The following is a 17070-nucleotide window of genomic DNA, read 5'->3' as shown; positions in this document are numbered from 1 at the left end:
GGTGTGTTTCCCCGGCGAGGCTGCAGCGCCCCTCTCTCTCTCTCCCCCACTTGCCCTTATTATTAATAATAATATTATTATGATGATCATTATTAATTCGGGCAGCAGCAAAAGAGTCTGGGTTTCGCTGTGTTGCCCAGGTAAGGCTGCAGCGGCTATTCACAGGCGCGGTCCCACTACTGATCGGCACGGGAGTTTTGACCTGCTCCGTCTCCGACCTGGGCCGGTTCACCCCTCCTTGGGCAACCTGGCGCGCCTCGGCTCCCCGGGGCTCGCCATATTGATGCCGAACTTAGTGCGGACACCCGATCGGCATAGCCCACAGCAGCCCCGAACTCCTGGGCTCAAGCGATCCGCCAGACTCAGCCTCCAGGAGTAGCTGGATTACAGGCACGCGCCACCGCGCCCGGCTGGGAAAGGCCAGCCCACGACAGGCTCTTGGCTCGGCGCGCCCTGACGTCACGGGAGAGGGGCGGGGCGGAGCTCAGGCGGGCGGGCGGGCGGGCGGGGGCGCGGCGTCAGGGAGAGGGGGCGGGGCTCGGCGGGCGGGCGCGGGGCACCACGGGAGAGGCTCTTCCTCCGCCAGCGCGTGCGCAGTGGGGCGCGGCCTTTCCCTCCTCGCCAGGCGCCGAGCAAGATGGGGCACCAGCAGCTCTACTGGAGCCACCCGAGGAAGTTCGGCCAGGGGTCCCGATCCTGGTGGGTGGGAAGGGGGGGAGGGAGCGGGGGGGGGAGAAGGATTAGGAGGGGGGGGAGGGAGGGAGGGAAGGAGCCCCGCCGCCACGAGGCGCCTCAGGGAGGGAGAGAGAAGGAGCCCCCACCTCCCTCCGAGGGGGACTGAAGCGTCTGAGGGGAAGAGCGGGGAATATAGGGAGGGGGGGTCCCTCCTGCCCCCCCGTCTGACCCACAGGCCTCTTCCTCCCCCCAGGCGCGTGTGAGGGAGGGAGCCCTGCCATGAGGCGCCTCAGGGAGGAAAAGAGGGCGTGGGGGGGGGGAGGAAAGAAAGAGCAGGCAAGCCCGGGGGGTCTTCCTCTGAGGGGAAGAGTGGGGGGGGGGGTCCCTCCTGCTGACCCCCAGGCATCTTCCCCCCCCCAGCCACGTGTGAGGGAGGAAGCCCCGCTGCCACGAGGCGCCTCAGGGAGGGAAAGTGAGCGAGCCCCCCCCTCCTCTGGGGCTCTATGAGGGCGGGGAGAGAAAGGGCAGGCAAGCCCAGGGGGGGTCTGAGGGGCGCTTCCTCTGACGGGAGGGGGGAGTATGGGGGTCCCCGTTTCCCCTGACCCCCAGGCCGTGGGAGGGGGACGGAGGGGTGCCTCCTCCGAGGGGAAGAGGAGGGATTAAAGGGAGTGTGGGGGGGTTCCTCGTGCCTCCTCGGGTGACCCCCAGGCCATTCTCTCTCTCCCCCGTGGGAGAGGAGCGCTTCCTCTGAGGGGTGGGGGGAGTATAGAGAGGGGGCTCCCCTGACCCACAGGCCTCTCTCCTTCTCTCCCCATTCCCCTCTGTAGGAGGGTGCTGAGGGGGCGCTTCCTCCGAGGGGGGTGGGAAAGAGGGGTCCCCGTCCCTCCTCCCCACCCCCGGCTGACCCACAGGCCTTTTCCTCTCCCCCCCCCAGCCGCGTGTGCTCCAACCGCCACGGCCTGATCCGCAAGTACGGGCTCAACATGTGCCGCCAATGCTTCCGCCAGTACGCCAAGGACATCGGCTTCATCAAGGTGAGATGGGGGGCAAGGGAGGATGGAGGGGCTCAGGGACGGGGGGGGGGGCGCTTTTCTAGGGAGAGAGGCCAGCGAGGGCCATCAGCTCTGCTCCTTGCGCTTGCCTGAGCCTAAAAGGCGGGCAGAAGGAGCGAGGAGCGAGTTGCTCCTTCCCCAGAGGAGAGCTGCCCCAGAGTAGAAAAAGGGGCCTTTGGGTCCTGGCAGTCTCAGGCCCAGAGGAAGAAGCCGCGGTTTGGGGGAACTCCAAGAGAAAGTCACACTAAAGGTCTTCGCTCTTCTCTCTCCCACTTTTCAGCTGGATTAAACATCTGTCCACCCACCTGAAGAGGACGGCAAACATGGAAGCTGCTTCGGCCAGTTGAGACCCTCTTGCCCCACATAAGATGCTTTTGTGTACAGAAAAATAAAAATAGGGACTTGTTTGCCCAGATTCTCAAAATCTGATGTGATGCTTGTGATTTCACATAGTTCTATAGTCAGAGCAAATAGCGCTTGGGAAAGGAGGAGATGGCAGGGGTTGGATCCAGCACCCAAAAGGGGCCTTGTCATCTTATGGCCCACATCCATGGTATGAGCAAGGATTTGTTCAAGAATCTGCACTTTGGATCTCCATGTACGCTCTTAATTTTTAAAGCAAATGGGGTTTCTTTAAAAACTTAATTCATGGTTTGGTTTATGTTCTCTACATGCTTCACCTTTGTAATTGTTTTTAGGATACATAGCCTGACCAATTTCATGTTTTCCTTCTAGGAGCCACTTTTTAAAAATGGTTTCCTGTGATGGCATCCAATATTTTTCAAAAGGAAGCCTTCCATTAGATGCCCATTTATAATAAATAATAAGCATGCTTCCTTTTGCAGCAGACATAGTAAAATTAAAATGATACAGAAAAGATAGGAATAAACATACTTTGCATATTTTTACATGGTGAAAAATGCAAAACCAGCTGGATTATGTCAACAACCATCTTCCAAATAAAATAAAAAAATTCCTTCCAGTAGCACCTTAGAGACCAACTAAGTTTCTTATTGGTATGGGCTTTCGTGTACATGCACACTTCTTCAGATACACACCTCTTCCAAATAATATACTCCCCCACATGTATAAAGTTCTTTTTATTGTTATGACCAAACCCACACTCCTCATTACTTGTTTTGTATGCCATATGGGTTGTATCTTACAACTGCTTAAGCAGAGCAGGCCCCTGCTTTGGCAGCAGGACTTTACTCTTTTGACAATGTTCCCAAGCTACATGGCTTAGCCATGGAGTATCATATGGCTCCTGTTAAACAAAATGGATTTGTAGAAAACATTTTCTGCAAGTGGAATATTCCTGGTTATGTTCCTGGCATCTAATGTTCAAAAAACGATCTTGTATAGAATGGCTCAGAAAAGTAGGCTGCTTTTGGAAACCCACTTGGAATGAGCAGGAGCAAGTGAGATGGTCCAAATATAAATGCTCAAATATGTGTTCAATTTGTAGATGAACACTGCTATAGATCTCAATTTGTAGATGAAAACTGCTATAGATCTCAATTTAAAGAAATTGTTCTCCTTGTAATTTAGAATGAAAGTGTGTTTATTCTAGTTTATAGCTGGGAATATAGAAGAGGAAAACACACAACCTAATCAGTAGGAGTAAATACAGTGATAATTACATAGTTATATACAGATGTTACTAGGTAATAGGATGCTTTAAAATAGCATCAAACGATCCTAGTTTACAAGTAAAAAAGCTTGGAAACACAACCTTAACTACTGATAAACAAAAAAGTTCATCCCTAAATTCATCTAAACCCAAATCAATATATAAAAACGAAGCCCTGCTGGATCTGACCCGGGGCCCCATCTAGTCCAGCATGCTGTTCTCACAATGAGATTCCTCAGTGGGAAACCTGCAAGCAGCACCTGAGCACAACAGGTACACAACATTCATTATCCCGACTTGTGGTATCCTCTTTCTGATCTAGTTTGCCCCTTGCTTCATTGTTCCGTCTTGGAAGCAAAAATTCCCTTTATTTCCTTGGGCTTGACTCTTTCTGATGAGATGCTATCCGGTTTCCCCTCGTTTCTGATCTTCCCTTCACCACCTGCTGGAATAGAGAGAGAAACCCAGTCAGAGGCCAAGGGGGAAAGAAACAATCAGTTCACTTCTAAATGATGTGTGTTGGTGAGTTGTCTTGGCCTGAGCATTCCTGCCATCAAAAGGGGGCAATTCACAGCGTTTCCCAAATGATGCTCTTCTAGGCAGCAAGCTGTGGATCTGTCTATCCATCCTCTTGCCCTTGGATTCTCCTTTAAAAGGATTGCTCCTAACTCTTGTACCCAGTGACTCACCAGACTCTTAACTAGCCTGTACATGCGTCTCAGGGTGCCATGGGTCATGGACATAGCCAGGAGGGGCCAGAGGGGGTAGCTGCCCCCCCAATCAAGTACTGTAACTAAAATACTTAACTGACCAATTGTGTTGCAAATAACTTGGTTTTAAAAATTCCTGGCTAGGTCCATGTCAGCAGCCTATTTTGGGTGTATCATAATGGAGGATTCAGTAACCCCTCTGCAGAAGCCTGATCATTCTCAGGTCATCAGAAGGATCCAAATGCACATTGAAAGAGCTACCTGAAAATTTCTCTCCATCGTCCAGGCCACAGGCAATTGCAACTTCTTCCAGGTATGAGAGCTGGTCAGTTGGGGGAATTTGAAGTCCTTCTTTGGAGAAAACAAATACGTAAACCAGTCATTTCAACTAATTCCCATTAAAATAAAATGGTCAGTGGTTCCATTCCGGGTTCATTTACCTGGGCTTTGTTGGTGCCTTTGCTCCAGAGATGGGATCACTCAGTTTGTGCTGGACCAATGAAAATGCCCCTTCTGGAGAAGAATCAGCTGTTTTGTAGGAGACAACCCACAGTCCCCCTAGTGACTTAAGGTTCTAGATCTAATCCATCACCCTCTTGAGCTCTGGCCCCCCATGTGCCCCCTGGGAAGTTCATTCCCATCAGAGAGTGCAATGGGACTTTTCTTCCTGCCCCCACCCCAAAAACTGGCTGGGGTGGTGGTAGGGAGGAGAGATCATCCCATCGGGCAAACAGAAATGCTACTGGAGTGAGCGATCTCCTTAGTTATGCTGAATACATCCCATAGAAATTATTGGACCTACCGTACTTAAGTCCATTAATTTCAATGGGATGGATACTCTGAGAATCAATTGGTTGGACACAAAAATAAATAACTAAATAAATGCACAACCTTCTGCCTCTCCAAGCAACCTTAGGAGATCCCTGTCAAGAGAATGCTCAACTTCACATCCAGAAAGCTTCCTGGTAGAGTCAGATACTAGTTCAGTGTCATCTCCCCCCGCGATTTCAGAGAGGGTCTTCTCCAGCCCTCCCTGGAGATGCCATGCTTTCTCTGCCTAACTGATGAAAACATTGAATTTGCTCCACTGCAAATGCAGTGACCGCTGGCTTTCCCTGTTGCTCTCTTCGTCTTATTGGTGTGATTCTCTCTCCTTAGCTCAACATGAAAGGGACGTGTTTAAACTATAAGCTGCCTTGGCTGAGATTTTGAGTAAAGGCAGTATTAAAAGAAGAAGAAAAAGCAAGGGGAGTTTTTAAAGAAGGAATGCAACTGAAATTATTTTGTGTTTACATTTGTCTCCTCCTTTTTTTCACATAACATACAATACAGTCTGTAATATTGGTCTTGCACTCAGAGCGAGGCCTCACTTCATAGGTAGCCTGTGCAATCGGATGCAGATGTCTTCATGCAAAAAGCAACAGCACTCTTGCCAGGGTCGTTCCCAAGCGCTCAGCATCTGCGAGCGAATGATGGGGAGCAGCCAGCGCACTCACAGTAGTGCCCCCCTCACCCCACGGTATCTTACACCTCATCAATGCACCCAGAACAGTTCCAAAAAGTCCTCTGGGATTTCTGGAGTTCGTGGAATCAGAATTGTAGGAAGGGACCCTTAGGGTCATCCAGCCCAACCCGCTGCAACACAGGAATTTCTGTGTCCTTTTCTGAAATATTCCTCTGAAAAGTATTTCTGCGCGATCCGTGGTTTCCTCCTGTGTGCACACATGTCACACCCACTTTGCGCTTTCAGCTCGTGCTGAAACCCTCCCGGCTTTTCCCGTCCCCCTGGTGGATTTTGTGGTGCTTATTCAGGTTGGCCCTCTGGATGAAGCTCTTCCCGCATTCCGCGCACTCGTACGGCTTCTCCCCGGTGTGGATCCTCTGGTGCCGATTGAGGTTGGAGTTGCTGCCGAACCTCCTCCCGCAGACGGGGCACTTGTGAGGCTTTTCTCCCGTGTGGATCCTCTGGTGACGGTACAGGACGGAGCTGGACCTGAACGTCTTCCCACAAGACGAGCATTCATAGGGCTTCTCTCCCGTGTGGGTCCTCTGGTGGATGATGAGCTTAGAGCCGGAAAGGAAGAACTTCCCACAGACCTGGCATTTGTGGGCTTTGGCTCCCGCTCGGCGGCTCTTGAGCACGCTGGAACCCGGGCTGAAGCTTTTCCCATAAGCTCGGCAGGTATTCCGCTTCTTCCCTGTGTCCACTCCTGCCTGGACAGTGGTCACAATGAGGGCTGTGTAATCTCCCCCATCAGGTACAGATGCGTCTCCATCCCCTCCGGGGTCAGTCCTCAGCTGGCCCTCAGGCCTCTCCTGACTGGCGGCAGCATTTTCCTGGAAGCGGCACTGGGGAACCACCTCTTCCGCTTTCCACAGGGACACCCCTGCTCGGCCCGAATCTTCCGCTGTGAACGTCTCCCTCTCGTGTGCGGCCATCCATTCTTTGCCTGAGTAAGAAATGAGAGAATCCCAAATGACTCTTTCCCTGCGCTAGAGAAAAGAAACAAGAGTTTTAAAGCAGAGGAAATATAAAGGGTGGAGAATCAGAACATTAGGGGGAGGCAGTGTGGTGTAGTGGTTCTTGCGACAGAGGGCTCAGCGTCTTCGCATAGAGAGTGTTTCAGTCTCTTTTGCTAATAAGCCTCTTTGCTATATTTATTACTGGAGGCAGGTTATTGAGCCTTGCTCAAAATGACATTGTGAGCCTTGTGAGGCTATAGAAACTTACAGAGTTTAATAATGCCTCTCATTCGGGGGGGGGGGGGGGCTGGAAGGGTCTCAGCTTCCTGCAGCCTCACGATGGAGGTTGTTAGTCCGATAAAATAGCAGGGTGGAACATAAATCACAGCTTTGAGAAGAGCTCTAATAAAGCATTAAAAGGTAGAACGGGGAGGCAGATAAACTGGTGCCAAGAGATAAATTAGCGTAAATCTTGCCTTCAGTTAGGGAGTAGACAAATTCACCTCCATCTTGACCGGAACCCAATCTTCCTAGTGGTTAGCGTGATGGGGCAAAGGACCTGGGAGACCAGGGTTCAAATTTTCCACCCCACTGGGCCATGAAGCTCACTGGGTGATATTGGGCGTCATTCACTCTCAGCCCAAACCCAGCTCACATGGCTGTGGGGATTAAATGGGGGAGAAGATAACAGCGTATGCCATTTTGAGCTCCTTGGGGGGGAGTGATATACAAATTTAATAAGCAAACCAACAATAACATGACCCATTCCGTAGGGGGAACAGCATTAGCAAGCTCACAGAAGGGAGTTGAGAGAGGCCCAAGCAATCTTTAGGTTTTTTACCTAAATAACTGCTGGACGTTTGGTTTAATGACGTACGCCTGAGGTATGTACCATCCTGCAATTAAGTTACCCGCCTCACAGCTACTCAGAGCAGGGCTTCAAGTATGGCTGCTCCTCTTCTGCGGAGCAGCTTTCCTGCTGAGATATGACAGGCACCAACTATCTGCACATTCCTGAAACAATTGAAGACATATTTGTTCCTACAGGCTTTCCCAGTGAATGAATGAACAAATCTTTGCCACAACGCCGCCTCCTCTGTATTGGGCTTGCTTTGTTTTAAATAGACCTGTTTGCAGTTTTGAAGGCAGCCCTGTTTAGGGAAGCTTTTAATGTTTGATGCATTACGGTATTTTAATATTTTGGTGGAAGCTGCCCAGAGTGGCTGGGGAAGCCCAGCCAGATGGGCAGGGTATAAATAATAAATTGTTGTTGTTGTTGTTGTTGTTGTTACACCAGCAATTATTGCATTGGTGAGGATAACAATGGGAGCCACCAGAGAGAAATACAAATTGCATCGAGAGAGTGTTTTTTCAGGGCACTGTCTCCACCTCCCACCCTTAGAAACCCCGGAGAGCCTGGATATTGTAATGGCAAGAGCATCTCCTGAGCTTTTCTACAGAGAAATGAGGAACTCAGACCAGCAGGAACTGGGGCGCAAGGCACCCCTTCTTACCCAACTTGCTGGCTTCCTGGTCCTCCTCCTCCTCCTGCTTTGTTTCAGCGCACAGGGGCCCCTCCTGCTCCCCAACATCAGGAGCAGTTTCTACCTCGGAGAAATTCACAGCCACCACCTCAAAGGCCACCTGCAAGAGCAGCAAGGAAGCCTTTCAGAACAGGGACCCCCTAGATCCTGATTCGCTATCCCAGTCTCGACTTAGCAGCCACATTGGGGGCTCAGATAGAGGCTGCCTGTCTCCATGAATTCGGAATCTGATTGTCGCCCGCCCACAGCAACTGGCCCCCAGACGGAGTGGAGCTCCAGCAGGACAGAGCAAAGGAACTCCTGGAGGCTTTCTGCCTGGGGCAATTGGCCAGGGGGAGGCCACAGAGGGAAGAGCAGGACCCTCAGGGGATGCATCTTCTAGCTAATGCAGAGGCCTCTCTGGGCAACAGGTGATGGGTTTCTCCAGCCTGCTCTGTGGGTGTGACTGAGAGAGATGCACTTGGGCAGAGAGAGGGAGGAGTGTGCAAGAGAGACAGAGGTACAATATGTGAGTGTTTGTAAGAGAGGCTAATGCTCGTCAGCGGTCTTTACATGCTGCATGTGTGTGTGTGTGAAATCAATATTGTGTGATGTCCACGGTCAGGACCAGCAAAACCTGGGTGACTGAATGGCAAGCGTAAGATTGTGGGTGAGAGAAAGAGCAATGACTATATTCTTTCTGGGACGCGGGTGGCGCTGTAGTCTAAACCACAGAGCCTAGGGCTTGCCGATCAGAAGGTTGGCGGTTTGAATCCCCGCGACGGGGTGAGCGCCCGTTGCTCAGTCCCTGCTCCTGCCAACCTAGCAGTTCGAAAGCACGTCAAAGTGCAAGTAGATAAATAGGTACCGCTCCAGCAGGAAGGTAAACGGCATTTCCGTGCGCTGCTCTGGTTTGCCAGAAGCGGCTTAGTCATGCTGGCCACACGACCAGTAAGGCTTTCCTACCTATATCGGAAGGAAGGGAAAATAGGAATGCAATGCAAACTTGAGCATCTAGATTTTGCGTGTCCTGTTATTTACTATGTGGGGCAACTGTGAGGGTCAGGCCAGGCCAGGCTGTGGGCACAGCTGTACCCAAAAACTAGACCTGGAGGGTGCGCTTTCTGGACCCAGATCCTTAAGTCCCACCGCAGAGGAACTTTGCGGAGAAATCACCTGGCTTCCGTCTCCTTCGGCCCCTTGCTGCCTGAGCAGAAAGTCCTCCGCCAGGGCCACTGCCTGGGAGCAGGTATCGGGGCCCCGTTCCCTCACCCAGCCCTGGATCTCGGGCGGCAGGACGGTCAGGAACTGCTCCAGGATCAGGAGCTCCAGGATCTGCTCCTTGGAGTGCCTCTCGACGGCCAGCCACTGGTGGCACAGCTCTTGGAGCCGCCCATGAACGGCCCGGGGCCCCTTGGCCTCCCCATAGCCGAAGCGCCGGAAGTGCTGCCGCCGCCTCTCCCGGCTGAGGGCATCTCTGCGCAAGAGGGCTGCCTTCACCTTCCCGTAGTCCTCCCGGTCGCTGCCCTCCAGCAAGCCAAAGGCCAACGCGGCTTCTCCTTGGAGGGCCGGCAAGAGCTGCGCCACCCACTCCTCCCGGGGCCAGCGGCAGGCGGAGGCCACTTGCTCAAAAGAGGCCAGGAAGGCCTTTGTGTCGCCCCACGGCGTGGGCTCCTCAGGCTGGGCTTCTGGGCCCTGGCAAGGGGGCTCCACCGTCCTCAGGAGGTCCTGCCACTGGGATTCCCACTGGTGGGAGAAGCCCTCTTCCGGCTCCTCTTTCACCAGCTGCGGAGTTGCTTTCTGAATGGATCTCATAGCTTCCGGGGGCTGCCATCTGTCCTCCATCTTGGGTTTGCAGTCTACAGTGTCCTGGTCACTTCCTGCCCCCTCCGGCGCCTCCTCTGGGGCACATCCTGTCGCGGCGTCTTCCTCCATCTTCATCTTCGCCAATAACTCCAGCAGCTCAGGAATAAACGACAGCAATCTGGACAGCTGCGCTGAGCACCTGTCAAGGAAGAGGAAAGGCAGAATTGGAACAAAGGAGATGTCAGCCTCCAGAAGACCCTTCGCCTTTTATTTCTAAACTGGCCATACAGCAAATAACATGGACATTGTGCCTGCTTTAGTGGGTTTCCGAAGGATTTTTTAAAAAACCCAGCCTATTTATTTTGTAAATGCACCCAGAACTTTACCTAACTACAGTCTCTTTTCTGCTGTTTGAGCTCTCAGAGTGAATTCGAAAGTAAACCCAAACCCAGTGTCAGTCATCTTGGGATCCTCAGGTTCAGGAGGGGCTGAGGATCAAAGCGGAGAAAAGGAGGTGAGAATGGCAGTAGTTGATAGGTCTCCTGTGGATGAAAGGTGAAGAAACCTTCCAGCTCAAATCCCTCAAAATCTTGGCTGCGCAGAATAAGATGGGGAAGATGAGATCATGAAGAAGAGGCTCACCCACAGCAACCAGCTGTTGCCTCTCCCGTTGAGGACTGCAAGGGCAGATGGATGCGCCCACTAGGGTTCTGGGCATGTGTCTCCCGGAAAGCAAGGGCTCTGATCGGGGGGGGGGGGACAGGAGGGTGCAGAGCTACCTCTGCTTTGCCTGGCATGGAGGGCGGGTCCTTCTGAGAGCGTGCCAAGCTGCTTTCTGCCGAGTAAAGTCAATGGTCTCCCCCCTGGCCTGCTCAACCTGCATGAGATGCATGGGTCAGGGCCACCCCTAACCTGCCCCTCTCCATGGAGATGCCTTTCTAAACACACACCCCACACCCTCTGCCCTGATCTTATTTAATCTATTTACCTTTCAGTACCACCCCATATCCGTAGGTCTTAGGGTGGTTCAGTACCCAATAACCCTCCCTCCGCTTGCATCCCCATAGCCAGGGCTAGCTGGACAGAGAAACAGCCCGTCTCTGCCCCCCTCCCTTCCCACCCCAATGGGGTCCCCAAGGGCCTAGATCCCTCCCCTATCGTTGCAAAGCGCCCCCTCCCCAGACAAATTCACTGATGCTGCACAGCTGCATCTTACATGCGGGGGGGGGGGTTGCAAGAAGGGCTGAATGGTGTGGGGGGGGGTCTTGCAAGGACCTGGCCACCCTCTGTCCTTCCCCCCCCCCTCTTTGCAATGCATCTCCTGCATCTCACCTCTGCACGTGCCCCCCCCCCCTCCTCCCCGGTCCGCCTCTTTCTCTGCTGCTGCGCTATTTAGTAGCAAACCTTCTCCATCGACGGCTTCGCATAGAGATAGGAAAACTCTAGAGTCACCGCAGGATTTACTGTGTGTATTTCTTTTTGTCTGGGGCTGAACTTCCGCGCTCGTTTCCTTCCTTCGCCCCGGAACGGAAGTGAAATCTTCCCATGGAGAAGAATGGAGAGATCGGAGACGTCTCCACGGCTGCTCTTTGTGAATGAATGAATGAATGAATGAATCTTTATTTGCGTCAGCCAGCGGCCATGGCAATAAAACAACAATAGGATATGCAAAGAATAGAAATTTAAAAGTCAGTTATATAAAATGCATTTTAGGGTTTTGAATCAGTAGTCAAAAAGTGCATTTTGTTCTGATTGCCCCAGCTAAAAACCTTGCAGAGTCCTCTTTGGCCTGCGAGGGATTTCCCCCCTTCTCTCAACCCTTTGCTCTGATCTCCTGTTTCGTATGCTAATGCTGTTTATTGCTTCTATTATCTTAACAATTATTTCCTCTTAAAAATTTTTGGCTTGCAACTTTGGGAGACAGCAGGGCATTTAAATGATCAACATAATTTATTGCCTTGCGCCCAACAGCAAAGGCAATGTAGGAGTATTGAGCTGTGATTCCTGCATTGCAGGGGGTTTGGACTAGATGACTCTCTGGGTCCCAACTCTACGGATATTAATCACGCTCAAAATGGGGCCTGTGGAAATGAAATGAATGGGTGGCTTAATTGGGTATCACCCAGTAATTTTTAGCATGGTTGGTACTGCACAGTATCACATCCACACAGAAACAAGAGGCAGGAGCTCATGAACGCGAGTTGTTGAGAGGAATCAGGAGTCAGGAGAGATTTGCTGCTGTTCTGGTCCAACTTGTGGGCTTCTTTCTGTTGGAGTGTCTGACTAATGTCAGAAGAGGATGGATCCAAAGCCAGAATTCTCTGCTCTTCTCTCCTGCCTGATCATGGGCTAGTTCTGCACCTGTCTGCAGCTGTTTCAGCAACCTTCGATGGCATATTCCATTAATGGATGCTATATTGACTTGATGCTCTGCCTTTAAATCCAGCTCTGGTCCCAGCTAGAGGAGGGTATAAGGATGTCTTGGAGCTGATAAAGTCTTTTATTTCTAGGCAATTCATAAAGTTGGCACAGGGAGCTATTTTTACCTGGCCAGACACAAACTAAAGATGTTACGAGAGGAAGTGAATGGAGTACTATTTTCAGAAGCTGAATTTAAAAGCACTTAGGAGACTGAAGGCCCCCCCAGCAGCAAACCATCATTCACCTATTTATTCATTTATTGCATTCATATCTCTCCTTTTCCTCCAAGAAGCTCTAGGCAGTGTGCATGGTTCTCTCCTATTAATTCTGCACAACAACTCTGCGAGGTAGGATAAGCTGAGAGAAAGCAATGACCGGCCCCTGAGATCACCTTGTGTAGTTCATAGCTGAGTGGGGGATTTGAACCCTGGTCTCCCAAGTCCCAGCCCGACTCTCCAACCATTTGGCCACATTGGCTCTCAAAAGCACCCCAAAGATCCCAAGGCAGTTCACAAAAGCAAAACACCTAATCAAATAAAAACAAACCAATAACCTCCCTCCCACAGATTTAAAAAGTCACAGATTAGCAGAACATAAAAGCTGCCTTATACTGAATCAGAAAATTCTGCTTTTCAACCTTCTTGAGTCCATGGCTCCCTTGACCTACTCCATTCTTTCTGCTGCATTCCTGTGGGGCTTAGCAGCCCAGTTAGGCCACCCCCTTGCCTCACCCATTTTTGAACACCCTTGTGGAGTGTTCCCTCAACCTCTCCTCTCCCCTCTGGGCAACCGCAGCTTCTGCCACTGGTCTTTGAGCTGCCCCCATCTGCCCCAAAGAGTGGCACCTCCTCACACTGCCTCACAGGGGCCTGGGAAGCAACCCCTGGCCAGCCCCAGAGGCACCTTTCACCTGCAGAGCTTGTAGCCAGGGCTGCTGCAACACACAGCCATGTAAGCCTTGGGGAGGCAGAGACACAAGAGGGCATCAGAGGAGGGAGGGAAGGAAAGAGGGACAGAGGCCAGTGTTGCCCACAGCACCCCTGACCATCCTTCAAGGCAACTGAGGGTGCCACGGCACACAGGTTGAAAACCACTGAAATAATTGATCTCTCTAGCACAGACTGGCTGAAAGCAGCTCTCCGGGTTCCGGCAGGCCAGGACTTGAACCCAGGACATCCAGCTTCACCCCCTCAATATGTGGATTTCTAGGGAAGACTCCCCCAATCTGTGGCGAGATTGCCCTGGTGAGGTCCTCCAGCGCAGTCTGGTATGGCATTCAGATTCGGAATTTTTTTTTAAAATAAATATTTATTAAAGTTTTTTGATACAAATGCACAAATAATAAACAACATTGCTTATATCAAAACGTGGTTTCATCATTTCTTTGGACTCCCTCACGTCTCCCGCTCCCACTTACATCGTTAAAATGTTTTTCCAAGCAAATTATCAACTTGTTTACAATCTTGTATCCACTCATTTAAATACAATCTAGCAATTCTCCAAAAGGTTTGTGTTTCCTTTAACCTCACTTATAATCAAATTCAAATCTAATTTAGTGGTGGCCAATTATTTATAATCTAGCATCCTTCTTAACATTCAAACAAATTACAATGTTTTTGTAAATACATCTTAAATTTCTTCCAGTCTTCCTCAATCCTCTCTTCTCCCAGGTCTCGGATTCTGCCAGTCATCTCGGCCAGTTGCATATAGTCCATCAGCTGCATCTGCCACTCTTCCAGTGTGGGTAGATCTTGCGTTTTCCAGTTCTTAGCGATAAGTATCCTTGCTGCCGTTGTTGCGTACAGAAAAAATGTTCGGTCCTTCTTTAGCACCTTCTGGCCGACAATACCCAGAAGGAAGGCCTCTGGTTTCTTAGTGAAGGTATACTTAAATACCTTTTTCAACTCATTATATATCATTTCCCAGAAGCCCTTCACTTTAGGGCAAGTCCACCAGAGATGAAAGAATGTTCCTTCATTTTCCTTACATTTCCAGCATTTATTATCAGACGAATGGTATATTTTGGCAAGTTTAACTGGGGTCATGTACCACCTATACATCATTTTCATTACATTTTCCTTCAGAGCATTACATGCGGTGAAGTTCAGCCCAGTGGTCCACAACCTTTCCCAGTCCTCAAACATAATGTTATGCCCAATGTCCTGTGCCCATTTTATCATAGCCGATTTAACCGTTTCGTCTTGTGTATTCCATTTTAACAGCAAGTTATACATTCTAGATAGTACCTTAGTCTTAGGTTCTAGCAATTCTGTTTCCAACTTCGATTTCTCCACCTGGAACCCTAACTTTCTGTCATTTTTAAAAACTTCTTTAATCTGAGCGTAATGTAACCAGTCTCGCACTTTATCCTTCATTTTCTCCAAACTCTGCAATTTCCAATTGTCTCCATCTTTTTCTAATATTTCCCAATATTTTGGCCATTTGGCCTCCATATTGGGTCTTTTTCAGGCCTTAGCTTCCAGAGGCGAAAGCCACCTCGGAGTCTTGTTTTCCAATAAGTCTTTGTATTTTATCCAGACATTAAATACTGCTTTCCTGACAATATGGTTCTTAAAGGCCTTATTGATCTTAACTTTATCATACCATAAGTATGCATGCCAACCAAAAGCATTGTTAAAACCTTCCAAGTCCAACACATCAGTGTCTTCAAGAAGTAGCCAGTCTTTTAGCCAGCAGAAAGCTGCGGCTTCATAGTACAGTTTTAAGTCTGGCAGGGCGAAGCCCCCTCTTTCTTTCGCATCAGTTATTATCTTAAACTTAATTCTGGGCTTTTTGCCCTGCCAGACAAATTTAGAAATATCTCTCTGCCACTTCCGGAAACACTCCGTCTTGTCCACAATTTGCAGTGTTTGAAACAAAAACAACATCTTAGGCAATACATTCATCTTAATAGCAGCAATTCGGCCTAGCAAAGAAAGCTTCAATTTTGACCAACTGTCCAAGTCTCTCTTAATTTCAGACCAACATTTTTCATAATTATCCTTAAATAGACTCAGATTTTTTGCTGTTATGTTTACCCCTAGGTACTTTACTTTTTTAACCACAGTTAGTTCTGTTTCTCTCTGAAACCGTTCTGACTCTGTATCTGTCAAGTTTTTCCCCAACACCTTGGTTTTCTGTTTATTTAGTTTAAATCCCGCCACCCGACCAAAGTCTTGAATCAGTTGTAATACTCTTTTTGTACTAGATTCTGGCTCCTGCAAGGTCAAAACTAGGTCATCTGCAAAAGCTTTAAGTTTATATTGTTTCGCTCCGACCTGAATCCCTTGCACCAACCGGTCCCCTCTAATCCTATTCAAGAGCACCTCCAGGACCGACAGATTCGGAATTTTAGTGGTTCAACTGGCATTTCATTGCGTTTTACAGTTTCTTTACCCATTCATTTTAGCACCTGCAAAATGCATTTTCCTTGTTACTGACTCCCCCCAAGTTTGCATTAGAGAAAATGGCTTCCTAGCTGCCTTGAGTTTCAGCAGGTCTCATTGCTACAACTCCACCGCTTAAAAATTCTAGATGTACATACATAGAAAAGGGGATATAATCTCTCTCTCTCCTGCCAACTACTGGCTGTTGCATAGATCACCTTATCAAGATTCAAACTCATGTCTGGAGGATATAAACCAGCTGGGCAAAGTGGCTCTGGCCTATAATTCTAGCTCCTTTGCAGGCTGAGGCTAGTAGATGCCTTGAGCACTGTGGGTCTATGGTCAAGTGGCATGCATGCTCAGGCTACCCTTTGGGACCTGAGGGGTACAAGGTTGAAAAAAGAAGGATGAAATCATGCCAGTCAAGAAACTTTGCCACACAAAATGGCAGTCCCATGTGGGGAATGTTATCTATAGTGAAACTGCAAGTGGTTTCAACCTCTCTTGATGTAAAAACACCCACAACAAACCCCTTTAGATCGTACAACAAATCTGCTTTGTAAAATTGGCAGCAATTATTTTTTAAAATAGAAATAAAATATAAAGCACAAAAACTTGGGAATTTAAACCTTCATTTAGATGGGAGTGTGAAGCTGATTAGGAAGACAACTTCCACCCCTGCGTGAAGAAAACAGGACCTTTGAAACCTATGTCCTGCACCCAACCTGACATTTTATAAACTTGCTGAGGTGACATCCGTGCTGCATTGCAGCTCTCCTGCTGAAGAACCCAAGAGGAAGTGAGGGCCAAAGACACCATGCTTCTGAAGTCAATTTGCTGGAAACAGCAGGAAGGTCCTGCTTAAAGGATTCCCATAGGTGCCAGTTTGCCCATGGTTAGGGATGCTGCCACTAACCAGCTGCAGGACTCTTTTATGTTGTTATGAAAGCAACAGGGTACAAAAGAATCAGGAAACAGGAGTCTTTCTGTAACTAAGACTCCTCTTCAGTTAGGCCCCTAACTCATACCATGGATATGAGCAGGCAGCTGACAAGGCCCCTTTTGGGTGAAGGAAAACATGAAATTTGTCAGGCTATGTGTCATAAAAACAAATTCAAAGGTGAAGCATGGAGACCACTAATCAATTGTTTTAATTTTGAGAACATAAACCAAACCATGAATCAAGCTTTTAAAGAAACCGCATTTGCTTTAAAAATTAACAGCGTATGTGGAGATCCAATGTCTTTATGATCCTGTTTGTTAATGCGTAATATTTCTGTATGGATCTAATTTGTGCAAGTAATTTCCACAAAAATAGGGATGGGAAAATTAAGTACAGATTCTTGAACAAATCCTTGCTCATACCATGGATACGGGCCATAAGATGACAAGGCCCCTTTT

General features: G+C 49.3%; 2 protein-coding genes and 1 long non-coding RNA gene across 5 annotated transcripts; 1 reads left to right on the top strand and 2 right to left on the bottom strand.

The window, feature by feature from the left end:
* The first annotated feature begins 542 nt into the window (after window positions 1–542).
* On the top strand, window positions 543–2151 carry LOC310851750 (small ribosomal subunit protein uS14). Its single transcript, XM_083754425.1, has 3 exons — window positions 543–699; window positions 1610–1709; window positions 2008–2151. Exons 1-3 carry the CDS (start codon window positions 638–640, stop codon window positions 2014–2016), a joined length of 171 nt encoding a protein of 56 aa, XP_083610551.1. The 5' UTR covers window positions 543–637; the 3' UTR covers window positions 2017–2151.
* A 1122-nt stretch (window positions 2152–3273) lies between these two features.
* On the bottom strand, window positions 3274–5110 carry LOC310851757. 2 transcript variants are annotated; one of them, XR_014567811.1, is made up of 3 exons: window positions 4730–5110; window positions 4332–4650; window positions 3274–3805 (listed from the first exon to the last, which is right to left on the bottom strand). It is a non-coding gene; the product is annotated as an uncharacterized lncRNA (long non-coding RNA). The 2 variants fall into 2 exon arrangements; XR_014567810.1 differs by having other exon boundaries at window positions 4332–5110.
* A 705-nt stretch (window positions 5111–5815) lies between these two features.
* Window positions 5816–11413, bottom strand: LOC310851737 (uncharacterized protein). 2 transcript variants are annotated; one of them, XM_083754404.1, is made up of 4 exons: window positions 11327–11413; window positions 9233–10061; window positions 8048–8177; window positions 5816–6520 (listed from the first exon to the last, which is right to left on the bottom strand). In XM_083754404.1, exons 1-4 carry the CDS (start codon window positions 11407–11409, stop codon window positions 5817–5819), a joined length of 1746 nt encoding a protein of 581 aa, XP_083610530.1. In that variant the 5' UTR covers window positions 11410–11413; the 3' UTR covers window position 5816. The 2 variants fall into 2 exon arrangements, with proteins under 2 accessions (XP_083610530.1, XP_083610531.1); XM_083754405.1 differs by having other exon boundaries at window positions 11195–11329.
* Between the last annotated feature and the right edge of the window lie 5657 nt (window positions 11414–17070).

This window comes from Podarcis gaigeae, assembly GCF_964106915.1.
Source record: "Podarcis gaigeae genome assembly, chromosome: 1".
In the NCBI taxonomy this organism is placed as follows: domain Eukaryota; kingdom Metazoa; phylum Chordata; class Lepidosauria; order Squamata; family Lacertidae; genus Podarcis; species Podarcis gaigeae.
This window is presented reverse-complemented; position numbering and strand designations above follow the sequence as displayed.

What these genes read in the sequence shown, in the direction of transcription:
- LOC310851750 (XM_083754425.1), top strand. Translation starts at nt 638, where the DNA reads ATGGGGCACCAGCAGCTCTACTGGAGCCACCCGAGGAAGTTCGGCCAG. An exon ending in GGCCAGGGGTCCCGATCCTG is followed by an intron (nt 700 to 1,609) that starts GTGGGTGGGAAG and finishes TCCCCCCCCCAG; the next exon opens with CCGCGTGTGCTCCAACCGCC.
- LOC310851737 (XM_083754404.1), bottom strand. Translation starts at nt 11,409, where the DNA reads ATGGGAAGATTTCACTTCCGTTCCGGGGCGAAGGAAGGAAACGAGCGC. An exon ending in GACAAAAAGAAATACACACA is followed by an intron (nt 10,062 to 11,326) that starts GTAAATCCTGCG and finishes CTTCCTTGACAG; the next exon opens with GTGCTCAGCGCAGCTGTCCA. An exon ending in CCGAAGGAGACGGAAGCCAG is followed by an intron (nt 8,178 to 9,232) that starts GTGATTTCTCCG and finishes CTGCTCTTGCAG; the next exon opens with GTGGCCTTTGAGGTGGTGGC.